Source organism: Culex quinquefasciatus, chromosome 3 (assembly GCF_015732765.1).
Source record: "Culex quinquefasciatus strain JHB chromosome 3, VPISU_Cqui_1.0_pri_paternal, whole genome shotgun sequence".
Taxonomy (NCBI): domain Eukaryota; kingdom Metazoa; phylum Arthropoda; class Insecta; order Diptera; family Culicidae; genus Culex; species Culex quinquefasciatus.
Window position 1 is genome coordinate 67443430 of NC_051863.1, and position 12025 is coordinate 67455454.

The following is a 12025-nucleotide window of genomic DNA, read 5'->3' on the forward strand; positions in this document are numbered from 1 at the left end:
GGTTCGTCCTCTTCGGACGCCGCCTCCAGTCGGCGAGACTTCCTCACGTACTGCTTGTCGCTGATGCGGGCGCACAACTCGGAACATCGGGACTTTTTGCCGGTGTTGGACGTGACGGCGCTGCGCCACGTGGCGTACGTGCTGGACGCGATCCTGTTCTACATGCGGGCCAGCAACGATTGCGACATCGATCGGACGACGACGGGCTCGAACGTTTGGGACGATCAGGACGAGAACGAGAATGAAGACGCGGAGGAGGACATTTCAACGTCAATCGTAATGGACACGGACTCGGTGGACGGGGATGATCTGATGCGGCCCTCGCTTGGTCGTCGTCACTCGTTCTTCCAGCGTTCCGACTCGACGCTGTGTCTGGGATGTCCGGCACCGGATCCGTTCAATGCTCCACTTGCGGAGGCACTTCCGCTGGCCGATCAGCCCCATCTGTTGCAGCCGAACGCTCGTCGCGAGGAACTCTTCGGTATGCCCAAGCGTCCGATCACGCTGCCGCCGAACACGCAGCAACAACAACCGGGTGGCAGCGGCGAGGGAAACGTCAATCTGGAGGTTCCACCGGTGCGACTCAGCTTGTCCGCTAGCATTCGGAACGATGAACTGGCAAGCGGTTCTTCGACGAGCATTTCCAACTCGACGACCAGCAACGTGGAAACGGTCGCAATGGAAATCTACCAGGAAGACGAAACGTCCCAGGACAAGACCACGGTAACAACGGCGGCCGGAACGGCGACGAGTGGCGTGGAAATTTCCATCCCGGTCAGCATCTACCAGGACGCAACGAAGCAGCAGCTGCACAAAACGACGACGATCGTCCTGAACGAGAAAGGTGAGGCAATTTCTCCTATCAAAGAGGTTAACACTGTGGCGGCGGAACAACCGAAGGCTGGCCCATCCGGCGAACAGTCGTCGTCACAATCTTCCAAACCACCACCGCCACCCCCTCCGGCAGTTGGCGGATCCACGACCGGCGATGGTGGCATCGGTTACTACAGAAAAAAACATCTGTTCTACATCAAGGCCGCCAACAGCAAGTACACTGCCGAAGAGTCCGACGACGTTGACGTTGACGAGATCAGCATTATCAGCTCGGACGAGCCGCAAGATCTGTCCCAGTCCTCGATCAAGATCGACGTCGACACGGACCAGGACCACGACGAGCTGTCCGAGTCCGACTCGGAAGACTCGCGGCAGATCATCAAGCGCCAAAAGCTGGACGATTCCGCCGAACCGGAACCACCGACGCCATCGCCAACGGTCGTGGTGGTTCAGCAGGACGCCACAACCGCCGCTTCCTCCTCCACTTCATCGTCGTCGTCATCCGCAATCCGTCCGCCAATCATCGTGACCAGACGGAAGACGGTGTCGATCGAAGGCGGGACGACCGCTGCCCATCCTCCTCCTCCACCTCCTGCTCCGCAAGCAGCGACGGCAGCGGCGGCGGCGGGTGGAAGTGGTAGGTCTCGGTGTCCACTCTTCCCTCAAACCGGAACCCCCCTAAAACACCTTCTAACCCTGCTTCTCTCTCTCTCTCCCTCCCCAGCGTCGGACGGCTCGTCTACAGCTGCGTCGTCAACGGTCTCGATTGGTGGTGGTGGTGGCGAGCAGCAGCAGCCGATTACGTCCTTTGTCACGTACGCGGCCACCAGCAGTGTATCCGGAGGCGTCGCCGCCGCCAGTGGAACGTCGCCCGGCAAGAGTGTGATTGTGCGCGCCGGACCGTCAACGGTGAGTTGGGTTTTGGGTTGTTCTCACTTGTTGTGGGTTTCGAGCACGTTCTGATACGGAGGCTGTCTCGAAGGATTGTGGACACGCGCTCTCACTGTGCTGCTCGTAGAGTAACGTGTAAAGACACTCTCTGATGACCTTGAACGATTGAGATTCTTCGTCGAGGACAGATACGGAGTTGACAGCGCCACTGTATTATCCTATATTATATTATACTTTCGGAAGTCAAGTAAACAAGTGCATTTCCGTCACTTTTTACGGAACACCTAACTCGTAACCTTATGTGTGAGACAAATTTGTCTTGTCGAGGGTGGCCACTCAAGACGGAGGAAATTGGGAAACTTTGAAATTCACCAAAAATCGTGAAAGAGTTCAGGAATGTCTGATTTTGTTTTGTTCATGTCGGGAAAAGTAAGAAATGGATAAAATCGTTATCAAATTATATTTTTAATTTTACTAATTTAATCATTTTGAGAATTCAAAGGAATGAAATACATGTATTGAAATTCCTACTACACATCAAATGATTATAATTGATATGATTATTTTACACATATAAAATTTAAAAAAAATGCAAAAAAACACATTTTTTATGTGCTTTAGCGGACATTAAATGCCAACTTTTCATAAATTTCCAGGTTGTGCAAAAAATCTTTGACCGAGTTAAAAAAAATTTAATCAATACTGATTTTTTCAAAAAATCGAAATATTGGTCGCAAAAAATTTTCAACTTCACTTTTCGATGTAAAATCAAATTTGCAATCAAAAAGTACTTTAGTGAAATTTCGATAAAGTGCACCGTTTTCAAGTTAAATCCATTTTTAGGTATTTTTTTTGAAAATAGTCGCAGTTTTTCATGTTTTAAAATTAGTGCACATGTAAGCCCACTTTTGAAAAAAATATTTTAGAAAAGCTGAGAAATTTCTCTATATTTTGCTTTTTTGAACTTTGTTGATACGGCTTTGAGATATTGCCATGCAAGTGTTTAAAAACAGGAAAATTGATGTTTTTTAAGTCTCACCCAAACAACCCACCATTTTCTATCGTCGATATCTCAGCAACTAATGGTCCGATTTACAATGTTGACATATGAAATATTCGTGAAATTTTCCAATCTTTCCGAAAAAAATATTTTCAAAATTCAAGACTAACATTTCAAAAGGGCCAAATATTCAATATTACGCCCTTTTAAAATGTTAGTCTTGGTTTAACAAATTTAAAAATATTGTTTTCGAAAAGATCGAAAAATTTCACGAATGTTTCATGTTATGTTATTGTAAATCGAACCGTTAGTTGCTGAGATATCGACATTAGAAAATGGTGGGTTGTTTGGGTGAGACTTAAAAAACATCAATTTTCCTGTTTTTAAACCTTTGCACCTTTGCAATATCGCAGCAACTAAGGGTCGTATCAAAAAAGTTCAAAAAGGCAAAATATAGAGAATTTTCTCAGCTTTTCAAAAAATATTTTTTTCAAAGGTGGGCAAACATGTGCACTAATTTAAAAAAATGAAAAACTGCGACTATTTTCAAAAAATTTAACTAAAAATGGATTTAACTTGAAAACGGTGCACTTTATCGAAATTTCACTAAAGTACTTTTTGATTGCAAATTAGATTTTACATCGAAAAGTGAAGTTGAAAATTTTTTGCGACCAAAATTTCGATTTTTTGAAAAAATAGTATTGATTAAAAAATGTACAACTCGGTCAAAATTTTTTGCAAAAACTGGAAATTTCTGAAAAGTTGGCATTTGATGTTCTCTAAAACATATCAAAAAAATAAAAAAAAATAGAGTTTTTTTGCACATCAAGTTTTAGTGACAAAAAGTTAAATAAAAAATCACCAAAAAATTTTTGACCGCAGATCATTTTTATTCATTGTATTCTATATCCATACCTACCTACAACTTTGCCGAAGACACCAAATCGATCAAAAAAATCCTTCCAAAGATACAGATTTTTGAATTTTCATGCATCGTTTTTGTATGGACAGCTGCCAAATTTGTATGGAAAATTATATGAACAAACTAATGATGCAAAATGGCTTCTTTGGGCATACCGAAGGCCTCAAAAAAGTTTCAGCCGGATTAAAAAATACAAAAAATATCGAATGACCGAAATCTGAGAGAACTGCTCATATTCCAATAATGGCATGAAACACAAATACTAGAAATCACAAAGTATAATTATAATATATGGGTTAATTTCTTTCATATGCAACAAATACAAAACATGTTCAGTTTTTAAATATTTTATTTCATGGAAAACCAAATTTTACAGATTATGTTAACAAATTAAGTTGATCCTCAAAATATCTCTCCATTGAATCATCAGCCTCTACCACAATCCATCGGTATTTCCCAATTTCCATCGTGACCCCGCGTCCTATCTATCGTCTCCTCTTGTGGTTAGTTACAAATCTGAAAAGAATAATGTTGTTTAAAAAGCCCTATATATTTCTTTGAAAATCTCAAATTCACCTTCAGCCATCAACAGCAATCGTTCTCATTCGACAGTTATGACCTTTGAAAAAAGAGAGAAAGAGAGAAAAAGTTATTAAAAGTGCAAAGGAAGTTTCAAAAAGTTTGAACAATTTGTTTTTTTTTTTTATAACGAATTGCAGTTAGGTCAACATTAAACCATAACAAACAACTCGTTAAATCACTGGAGAGAGGCATTGAGTATCATTTGTAAGCTCGCGGAACACAAAAAAATTTATTTACAGAAATTTTTAACTTTTATCAATTGTTTTTCTTCTTCAATACCCAAAAATAATTTAGATAGCAATCATCGTAAGTTTAACATCAATCAAAACTTTCTAATCTTGTGATATGTGCGTTTTGTTTGGTCAATTCTTCCCAAAATGTTTGCCCACAAAGTTTAAAGTTTGTTCATCAATTGCTTTTCTCATCACCGATTTTCGAAATAAAATTGTAATATAACTGATTGTTATTTTTTATTTCGCTTAGCAAAAAAAAAAAATATCTTATTCTTACCAAAATTTAACATCACTTTTAACACTTAAAAACAAAGAAAACTTTTGGCTTCGATCTAAGATTCTCTTGCCGATAAGAATATTACATTCCGCTTAATGTTATCAATAAGCTTCAATGTACTTTGAACATACATTTTGTAATAAGAAATAACAAACAATGAACTAAACACATTTGGAAAATTGGTGATAAAAAAAATAATTCAATGACCCATTTTTAAACCCTGCAAACAAACCCTTTGAGAAGAGGATTCCGCACAAAACGACAGATCAAAAGATTAGAAAATTTAGCTTGATGTTCAAACTCGCGACAATCACCAAGTTCGAATGTTTTGGAATATCAAAGAAGAAAAACGTATCGGAAATACCTATCAGCCCAAATAGAAAAACCACAAGAAATTTAGAGAAAAAGACGCAAAATCAGCGTCCAGTGTAAATTTTGAACACTTCCGCTGTCACAATGCTCAGACAGCGCAGAAGTTTTCTACCGAAAATGGTCCAAGCAGGGCGGAAGACGTGGTTGGCACTAGAATTTCGACTCGCATCTTCTTCGACAATTTCTGACGGAAAATTTGGCTCTTGGCCGCGACATTTGAAAATTTGAACCAATTTTTCCTCTTCCACCTCGACGATTTCCAAACCTGCGTTTTGACCCGTCAGTTCCAGCTCCATCGTGGCCAAAATGGCTTCAACGATACCGCAGGTGCAACGATGTTTTGCTTGCCTGATTGCAATGTGCATGGACGCTAGCTTGACTTTGCGAAGCAACTGGTCGTGCGTTACCGGAAAGGTTTGGGTGGCCACATCACAGCGGCCAGCACCGTCACCTTTGGTTTTACGACGGTAAACTCCAACACGCTCCGGCGGGGGTTGGGCTACGATCCCAGTCATAAAGTTAAGCCAACAGACCGACAAACACCCCTCGGGACAGCGCTCTCGGCGACTGTCCCGAATCGCCACAGTCAGGGTACGTATAGCCTCCTCAAATGCCTCGGTAGCCTGGACAGACCTGGTCACGGTCCGTTCCTCAGCGGAACAGCCACATTTAGAATTTTGCTCCATTCCTGTAAAAATCGCTGAAAAGAAAGACAAAAACCAAGCAAAAAACGAAAAAAGCCAAATCGAAAGCGAGACAATGCCAGACACGACCTCACAAAATGACACTCAAAGCCTCTCTGATTAAAATTTTGGTCGAGCGCTGTATTTTCCTTTTTCCTCTGTTGGCCGTCGCTATGGGACCCATGGTTACCTGCGCAACTTTGTTTGGAAAAATAACAAGGCGCGTGTGGGTCGTCTACTACGATTGTTTACAAAGTCAAAATAATGTTTTTTTTTTTTCGTCCCCGTTTTTCCAGGCCTTTTCTCCGTCGGCCAGCTCGGCCAGTGCGGCGGAAGTGATTCAACATGCGGAGGCGATGGACCTGCAGGAGATTTCCGCCCACGTGACGGTCGAGACGACGCCGAACGTGGCGCAACAGCAGACGGTGCAGCAGCCGGAGTTGCCCCCGCGCGGGATTTATCTACGGTCCGGAAGTGGCGGCCCCGGCGGTCAGGGTACGCTCAGTTCGAACATCCTGTCGGACATTCTGCTGGGCCGTTGGCGGCTGTCGCTGATACTGTTCGGACGGGTGTTCCTGGAGGACGTCGGCGTGGAGCCGGGAAGTGTGATCTACGAGCTGAACGGATTTCCCGTGAAAGAGGCTAAGTTTAGACGGTACATGGAGAAGCTGCGCAACGCCCAGCAGAAGGATCTCACGCTGTCCAAGATGGAGCGGAACCGGGCGTCGCTGTTGACGCAGACGTTCAAGGAGTTGAACACGCACTACAACAACCGCCGGTTGCAGTCACCGTTGGCGTTCAGCCGGGTCAAGGTCACGTTTAAGGATGAACCTGGCGAGGGTTCGGGAGTGGCAAGAAGCTTCTACACCTCGATTGCCGAAGCCCTACTGGCCAACGAGAAGCTACCGAACCTGGACGCGGCCCAGACGGGCTCGGCCAAGTACACGACGGTGCCGTTCAACAGTATGCTGCAGCGGCATCGCGGAACGAGCAGTAGTAGCACAAGCGGCGGCGGCGGCGGCGTTGCCGGCTCTGGAACCGGGTCCAGTTCGATAGTGAACGCTTCCGGAGGTAGCAGCAGCGCCAATCGTGACCCGAACGTTCGCCGGGGACTTTCCAGCAAGCAGCCGCTGTGGCGCCCAAATCGTGACTCACGAAAAACGCTCAACTACGATGCACGGCCATTCCGACCGGCCAGCGAGCAGGCCCAAGGAGCGGCCGTCGGAGGAAACAGCAGTCCACCCTTCTTGCATCTCAACGATGGTCTACCAGCGCACCAGCAACAACTCGGAGAACGACTCTACCCGAAAGTGCAAGCCCTCTACCCGAACAACGCACCCAAAATCACCGGAATGCTGCTGGACCTTCCGGCGACGCAGATTCTCATGCTTCTCGCCTCGGAGGAAAGTCTTCGCCAGAAGGCAAACGAAGCGCTGGAAATAATCCTCAGCCGGCAACGGCTAGAAATCGACAATCTGAGCGTGGCCGGAGCCGCCGGCGGATCCTCGGTGGACCAGACGGGTGCTGGCGCTGGCTCTAGCTCGGGCTACACGTCCGCCGGCCAGAGTTCCTCCAAGAAAAGCGGCCCAGTGTTGATACTAGAAGATTGTCAACTCGACGCGCCCCTATTCTACTCGCCCGGCAAGCGCGGCTTTTACAGTCCCCGCCAGGGCTATCCGTCGAGCGAGCGGCTGAATGCATTTAGAAACGTCGGAAGGTAAGATGGGAGACTGTGTGATTGGAACCGTTGAACCGAGTCTAAACTTGAACCGTTTTCAGATTGATTGGCCTGTGCCTGCTGCAGAACGAGCTGTTCCCGCTGTTCCTGCAGCGCCACGTGCTCAAGTACATCCTAGGGCGGCAGGTCCGGTTCCACGATCTGGCCTTCTTCGACCCCGTCGTGTACGACTCGCTCCGCCAGCTGGTCAAGGACTCGCAAACCAAGAGCGGCATCACGATCCTGCAGAGTTTGGAGCTGAACTTTGTGTGAGTATTATTGGTTGACACTTGTTTTCAAGACCGAAAGTTGATGATTGACTCTCTTGCAGCATCGATCTGGTCCCGGAGGAAGGTTCCGGCACGGTCGAGCTCGTGCCCGGCGGTCGGGACATCCAGGTGAACGAAACGAACGTGTTCGACTACGTGCGCAAGTACGCCGAGTATCGAATGATCAAAACACAGGAGAAGGCACTGGACGTGAGTAGACGCGCTAGGATTCGTTTCTTGAACCATTCTCTAATTCATACATGTTGTGTGTTGCAGTCGCTGCGGTCCGGGGTGTTTGACGTGCTGCCCGACACGGCGCTCGACCAGCTGACGGCGGAGGACCTGCGGCTGCTGCTGAACGGCGTCGGCGACATTCACGTGGGCACGCTCATCTCGTACACGTCGTTCAACGACGAGTCGAACGAAAGCAGCGACAAGCTGCTCAAGTTCAAGCGCTGGCTGTGGAGCGTCGTGGAGAAGATGAGCAACCTGGAGCGGCAGGATCTGGTGAGTGATGCGTTGGGTGTTAAAGGGGATTCGAAAAGGCAACAATTGACGAAACGTTTTTTTTTTCTTCTTCAGGTCTACTTTTGGACCGGCTCGCCCGCCCTGCCCGCCTCCGAGGAGGGCTTCCAGCCGATGCCATCGGTGACGATTCGGCCGGCGGACGACGCCCATCTGCCCACGGCCAACACGTGCATCTCGCGGCTCTACATCCCGCTCTACTCGAGCAAGGCCGTCCTCCGGCACAAGCTGCTGCTGGCGATCAAGACGAAAAACTTTGGCTTTGTGTAATCAGCCGGACTGCGCTTGAAAGTGTGTGAGAGAGAGCAAAAAGACACTAACATAGTCAAGGACCAGTGACCAGTGGTGGGGAAACGAGCGGGGGGCGATCGAACCTTTGAAGTACTAATTTTCTCTTCTCACAATTATCCTGTTTTTATTTGCTCTTTTCCTTCGTGTGTACATATTTCGTTGAGTAGTTTGGCACATTAAAAATCCAATCTGAAACGACCGTGCGATCTAAAATTACACTCCCTCCCCCCCACTTCCGGTGCCCTCTCGATTCGGCGTAAAAACGAAAGAAATCTAAAAGCAAAAGAAAAACAAAACATTTGTGTAACTGTAAAACACAAGCAAAACAGATAAAACAGAAACATACGCGTTCGCTTAATTGTGTGTTGTTTTCTTCGATACTCTCTGAACTCTGTGCGTAAAGAAGGAAGACGAAAGACGAAAGAGGAAGAAGAAGGATTAACAATAACGTCGCGTTTGAATGTGATTAAACCATTTATATATCCAATATAAATGCAAACCTATAAATAAATTTATATATCTATATTTATCATATACAATTAAACTAAAAGTATGAGAAAAAAAACAATACAAACGAATAAAATTAACGTTAGTGTTGCTGAACTCGGCTTGAGCAGCAGCAGCTTCGAGAAATACACACACAGAAACACTTGCATACACTTTAGATAGCGTTAAGTTCAGTTCAAAAGTTAGTGAAAGCAGCATCAGCAGCAATGGGATTGTCGTTTTGCGCCATTTCGTAATAAAAACAAAACGAATAAAAAGCTCTGTAAAACGCGCGCTAGAATTCTTTATTATTTATCTACAATGTAGCATCAATTTCTGTTCTTTATTATTTGTCTCTATTAAGTTTTGAAAAACTACCACAATTTATTTCACTCGCTTACAATTTGCTCGGTTCTAGGGAGGGTTTCGCTGAGACAGAAAGTTAGAATAATCAATTCGCGGAAGGAAATTGCACCACCCTAAAACTACTACTAAACTAGAATACCCGGAAAGAGGCGCAGAAAGAATAACAAAGAGAAAATCAAACGAAGTTCAATAAATTCAGTGCGGAAGCTGCTAAAAAGCAATTCCAGCTCAAATCAGGAATTTTTCTGGTACTTTTGTATCCGACCCTCTCCGATTTCAATGAAACTAAATAGATATGTTATCCAAGGCTAATATAAGTGTTCAAAATAACATGGCTACAAAGTTTCATTGAAATCGGAGAGGGTCGGGTACAAAATTACCAGACAAATCCCTGTTTTGAGCTGGAATTGCTCTAAAAACAAACAAAAAAAAATTCACAAGCTACAATAATTTTATTGGAGTCCAACTGAACTATTAGTTCATAATTTCAAGGAAATACATTTTAAACACTTGTAAAAGGAAGTGTCTGGCGTGTCTTTGATTTCGTTTCCATAATCCGAAATTCACTTTATTAGGTTTTACAGCGTGACGTCACGAGCGCACACGCACGTACATTTTTACAGAGACACAGGTGCAAAAAATGTAAACAGTGCAGCCAAGCTGTCAAATTTCTAACCTCAAAACCGAGTCGGCGTAAAACCTAATAGCGAGTCCACGAACAGGGCAGGAGGGGGGCAGAATAGTCCGCCCTAGAGTAATTTTCTATATTAAAAGGGCCAAACATTCAATAATACGCCTTTTTGAAATGTTAGTCTTGATTACAAAAAAATATTGTTTTCGAAAAGATCGGAAAATTTCACGGATGTTTCATGTGTCAACATTGAAAATCGGACCATTAGGGTCCATTTTCATAACTCCAGAATTCTTGTTTCTTGCTGCTGAATTCTTGTCAAACCGGTTTCGAACCGGTGCAAAGTTGCATGATTTTGATAAAATTATGATTTTATGATTTAAACGTTACTTAATCCACCTTTAGGTGGTTGGTGTTTTCCTCACATTCATAAAGTCAATTCATTCAGTAAAAATAGCAACATTCCCCCTTAACATGTTTAACAAATCAACTTTATTACTCTTTTATTTTGATAGGATTCGCTGACCTTCAATATTTCTGGCTCATCGGCAAGATCTGATAAAAAATTATTCAACGATAGTTCGCATGGAAGATTCAGACAATATTTCTATCACAATATCTGGAATCCGGCCTCCAAAATGTGTATGAATAACACATAAGTGCTAATAACTTTTGATAGGAATGTCAGATCCTCGATGTTCTAGGTATTGGCCGGATTAGCAGAGTACCGACGGCAGCAGGGAACGCGAAAAGGAGGGACGGATCCGGTTAACTTTGTCGGAAAATAAAATACGCGCGAGTAACAACAAAACGTGTCTTTATTGTTGCGAAGCTGGCTTAGAACTAACTGTGTGTGACGTGTCACTTTTTCTCTTGAACGGCGGCGCCGTTGTGCGCAGGGTTGCATCCGCGCACGTCACCTCCAATAGGGTGGCTCAACACTCCCCCTCGCGGATTCATCCCTGGGCTCCTCCGTCGTCCAGTTTTGGCACCGCTCTATTCTTATCTCTCTTGATCCTGTTGATCTCCTCCTCCGATTGGCTGCTTGTAGATGCTCGAATCCGAATTGCACCGCTCGAATCTCAACCGCGACAGTTTTCTGGTGATCGTCCGGTGCCACACTCGCGCCGCTTGTTGGAGAACGCAAATGCTTTTCAGCAGTCGGCACACTTTGGTCTGCTTCTTCTTGCTGGCGTTGTTCGCTCGAACCCACTCCTCCTTTTCGGGACAACGTACAGCTTTCTGATACGCCGCTGGTTCGTCCTGCTCCATCACCACCAGGCCGACTTGGTAGTTCTTCAGTCTGGCCGGCAGCTGTCCTCGTGTAGATCTGTCCGGCATCACTCGCAGCTGTTGTCCTTGACCTGCTGGCTCTGTTTCCGGTGCTCGCGGTGCGGCCTCCAGCGCTGGCGGTTGAGCATCCGCCTCGCCCGGTCCAGGTGGGTCACCCGGCGCCGCCGCCTCTTGCACCGCTTCTTCGCCGTTGAACAGATCCTCGGCGGACTCGTAACCCTCGAAAGAGTCATCATCAGACAGCTCGTTTCGCACGATGGACTCCATCGGGGACACTTCTTGATCTTCACGGTCGTGCTTTACTGATTCACTTTCGAATTCACTGCACTTTCTCTCGTCCGGTATACGCAAATCCTCGACAAAGTTCACATCACGACTTATCGTCACACGTTCACTTTGTTTGTCGACAAAACGGTATGCTTTGTGTTCGTTCGAGTATCCCACAAACACTAGTTTTCGCGCTTTCACGTCCATTTTCTTCCTTTTCTGTGCGGGCACCTGCACCCACGCCTCACTCCCGAAGATCTTCATGTGCTCTTGGATGGGTTTCCTCCCGTACCATTTCTCGAACGGACTCATCCCAATCGACCGCGACGGTAGACGGTTCTGGATGTAGGTCGCCGTCAGCACCGCTTCGCCCCAGTACTTCGGCT

The 12025-nt window shown here is 45.7% G+C and overlaps 1 protein-coding gene and 1 long non-coding RNA gene across 7 annotated transcripts in view; one reads left to right on the forward strand and one right to left on the reverse strand.

Moving 5' to 3' along the window:
- The window catches only part of LOC6044305 (E3 ubiquitin-protein ligase hyd), a 32790-nt gene extending 22820 nt beyond the window's left edge, over window positions 1-9970 (forward strand). For 5 of the 6 annotated variants that reach the window (XM_038263675.1, XM_038263676.1, XM_038263679.1 and 2 more), the window contains exons 10-16: window positions 2-1471; window positions 1559-1743; window positions 6091-7511; window positions 7574-7780; window positions 7843-7990; window positions 8057-8287; window positions 8363-9970. In XM_038263675.1, the coding sequence (XP_038119603.1) occupies window positions 2-1471; window positions 1559-1743; window positions 6091-7511; window positions 7574-7780; window positions 7843-7990; window positions 8057-8287; window positions 8363-8575 (3875 nt within the window). In that variant the 3' untranslated portion in view covers window positions 8576-9970. The remainder of the gene's footprint in view (window position 1; window positions 1472-1558; window positions 1744-6090; window positions 7512-7573; window positions 7781-7842; window positions 7991-8056; window positions 8288-8362) is intronic. The other variant, XM_038263680.1, reaches the window with a different exon arrangement.
- LOC119769890 lies at window positions 3979-6096 on the reverse strand. The gene is made up of 2 exons (XR_005278561.1): window positions 4224-6096; window positions 3979-4163 (listed from the first exon to the last, which is right to left on the reverse strand). It is a non-coding gene; the product is annotated as an uncharacterized LOC119769890 (long non-coding RNA).
- Window positions 9971-12025: the final 2055 nt, after the last annotated feature.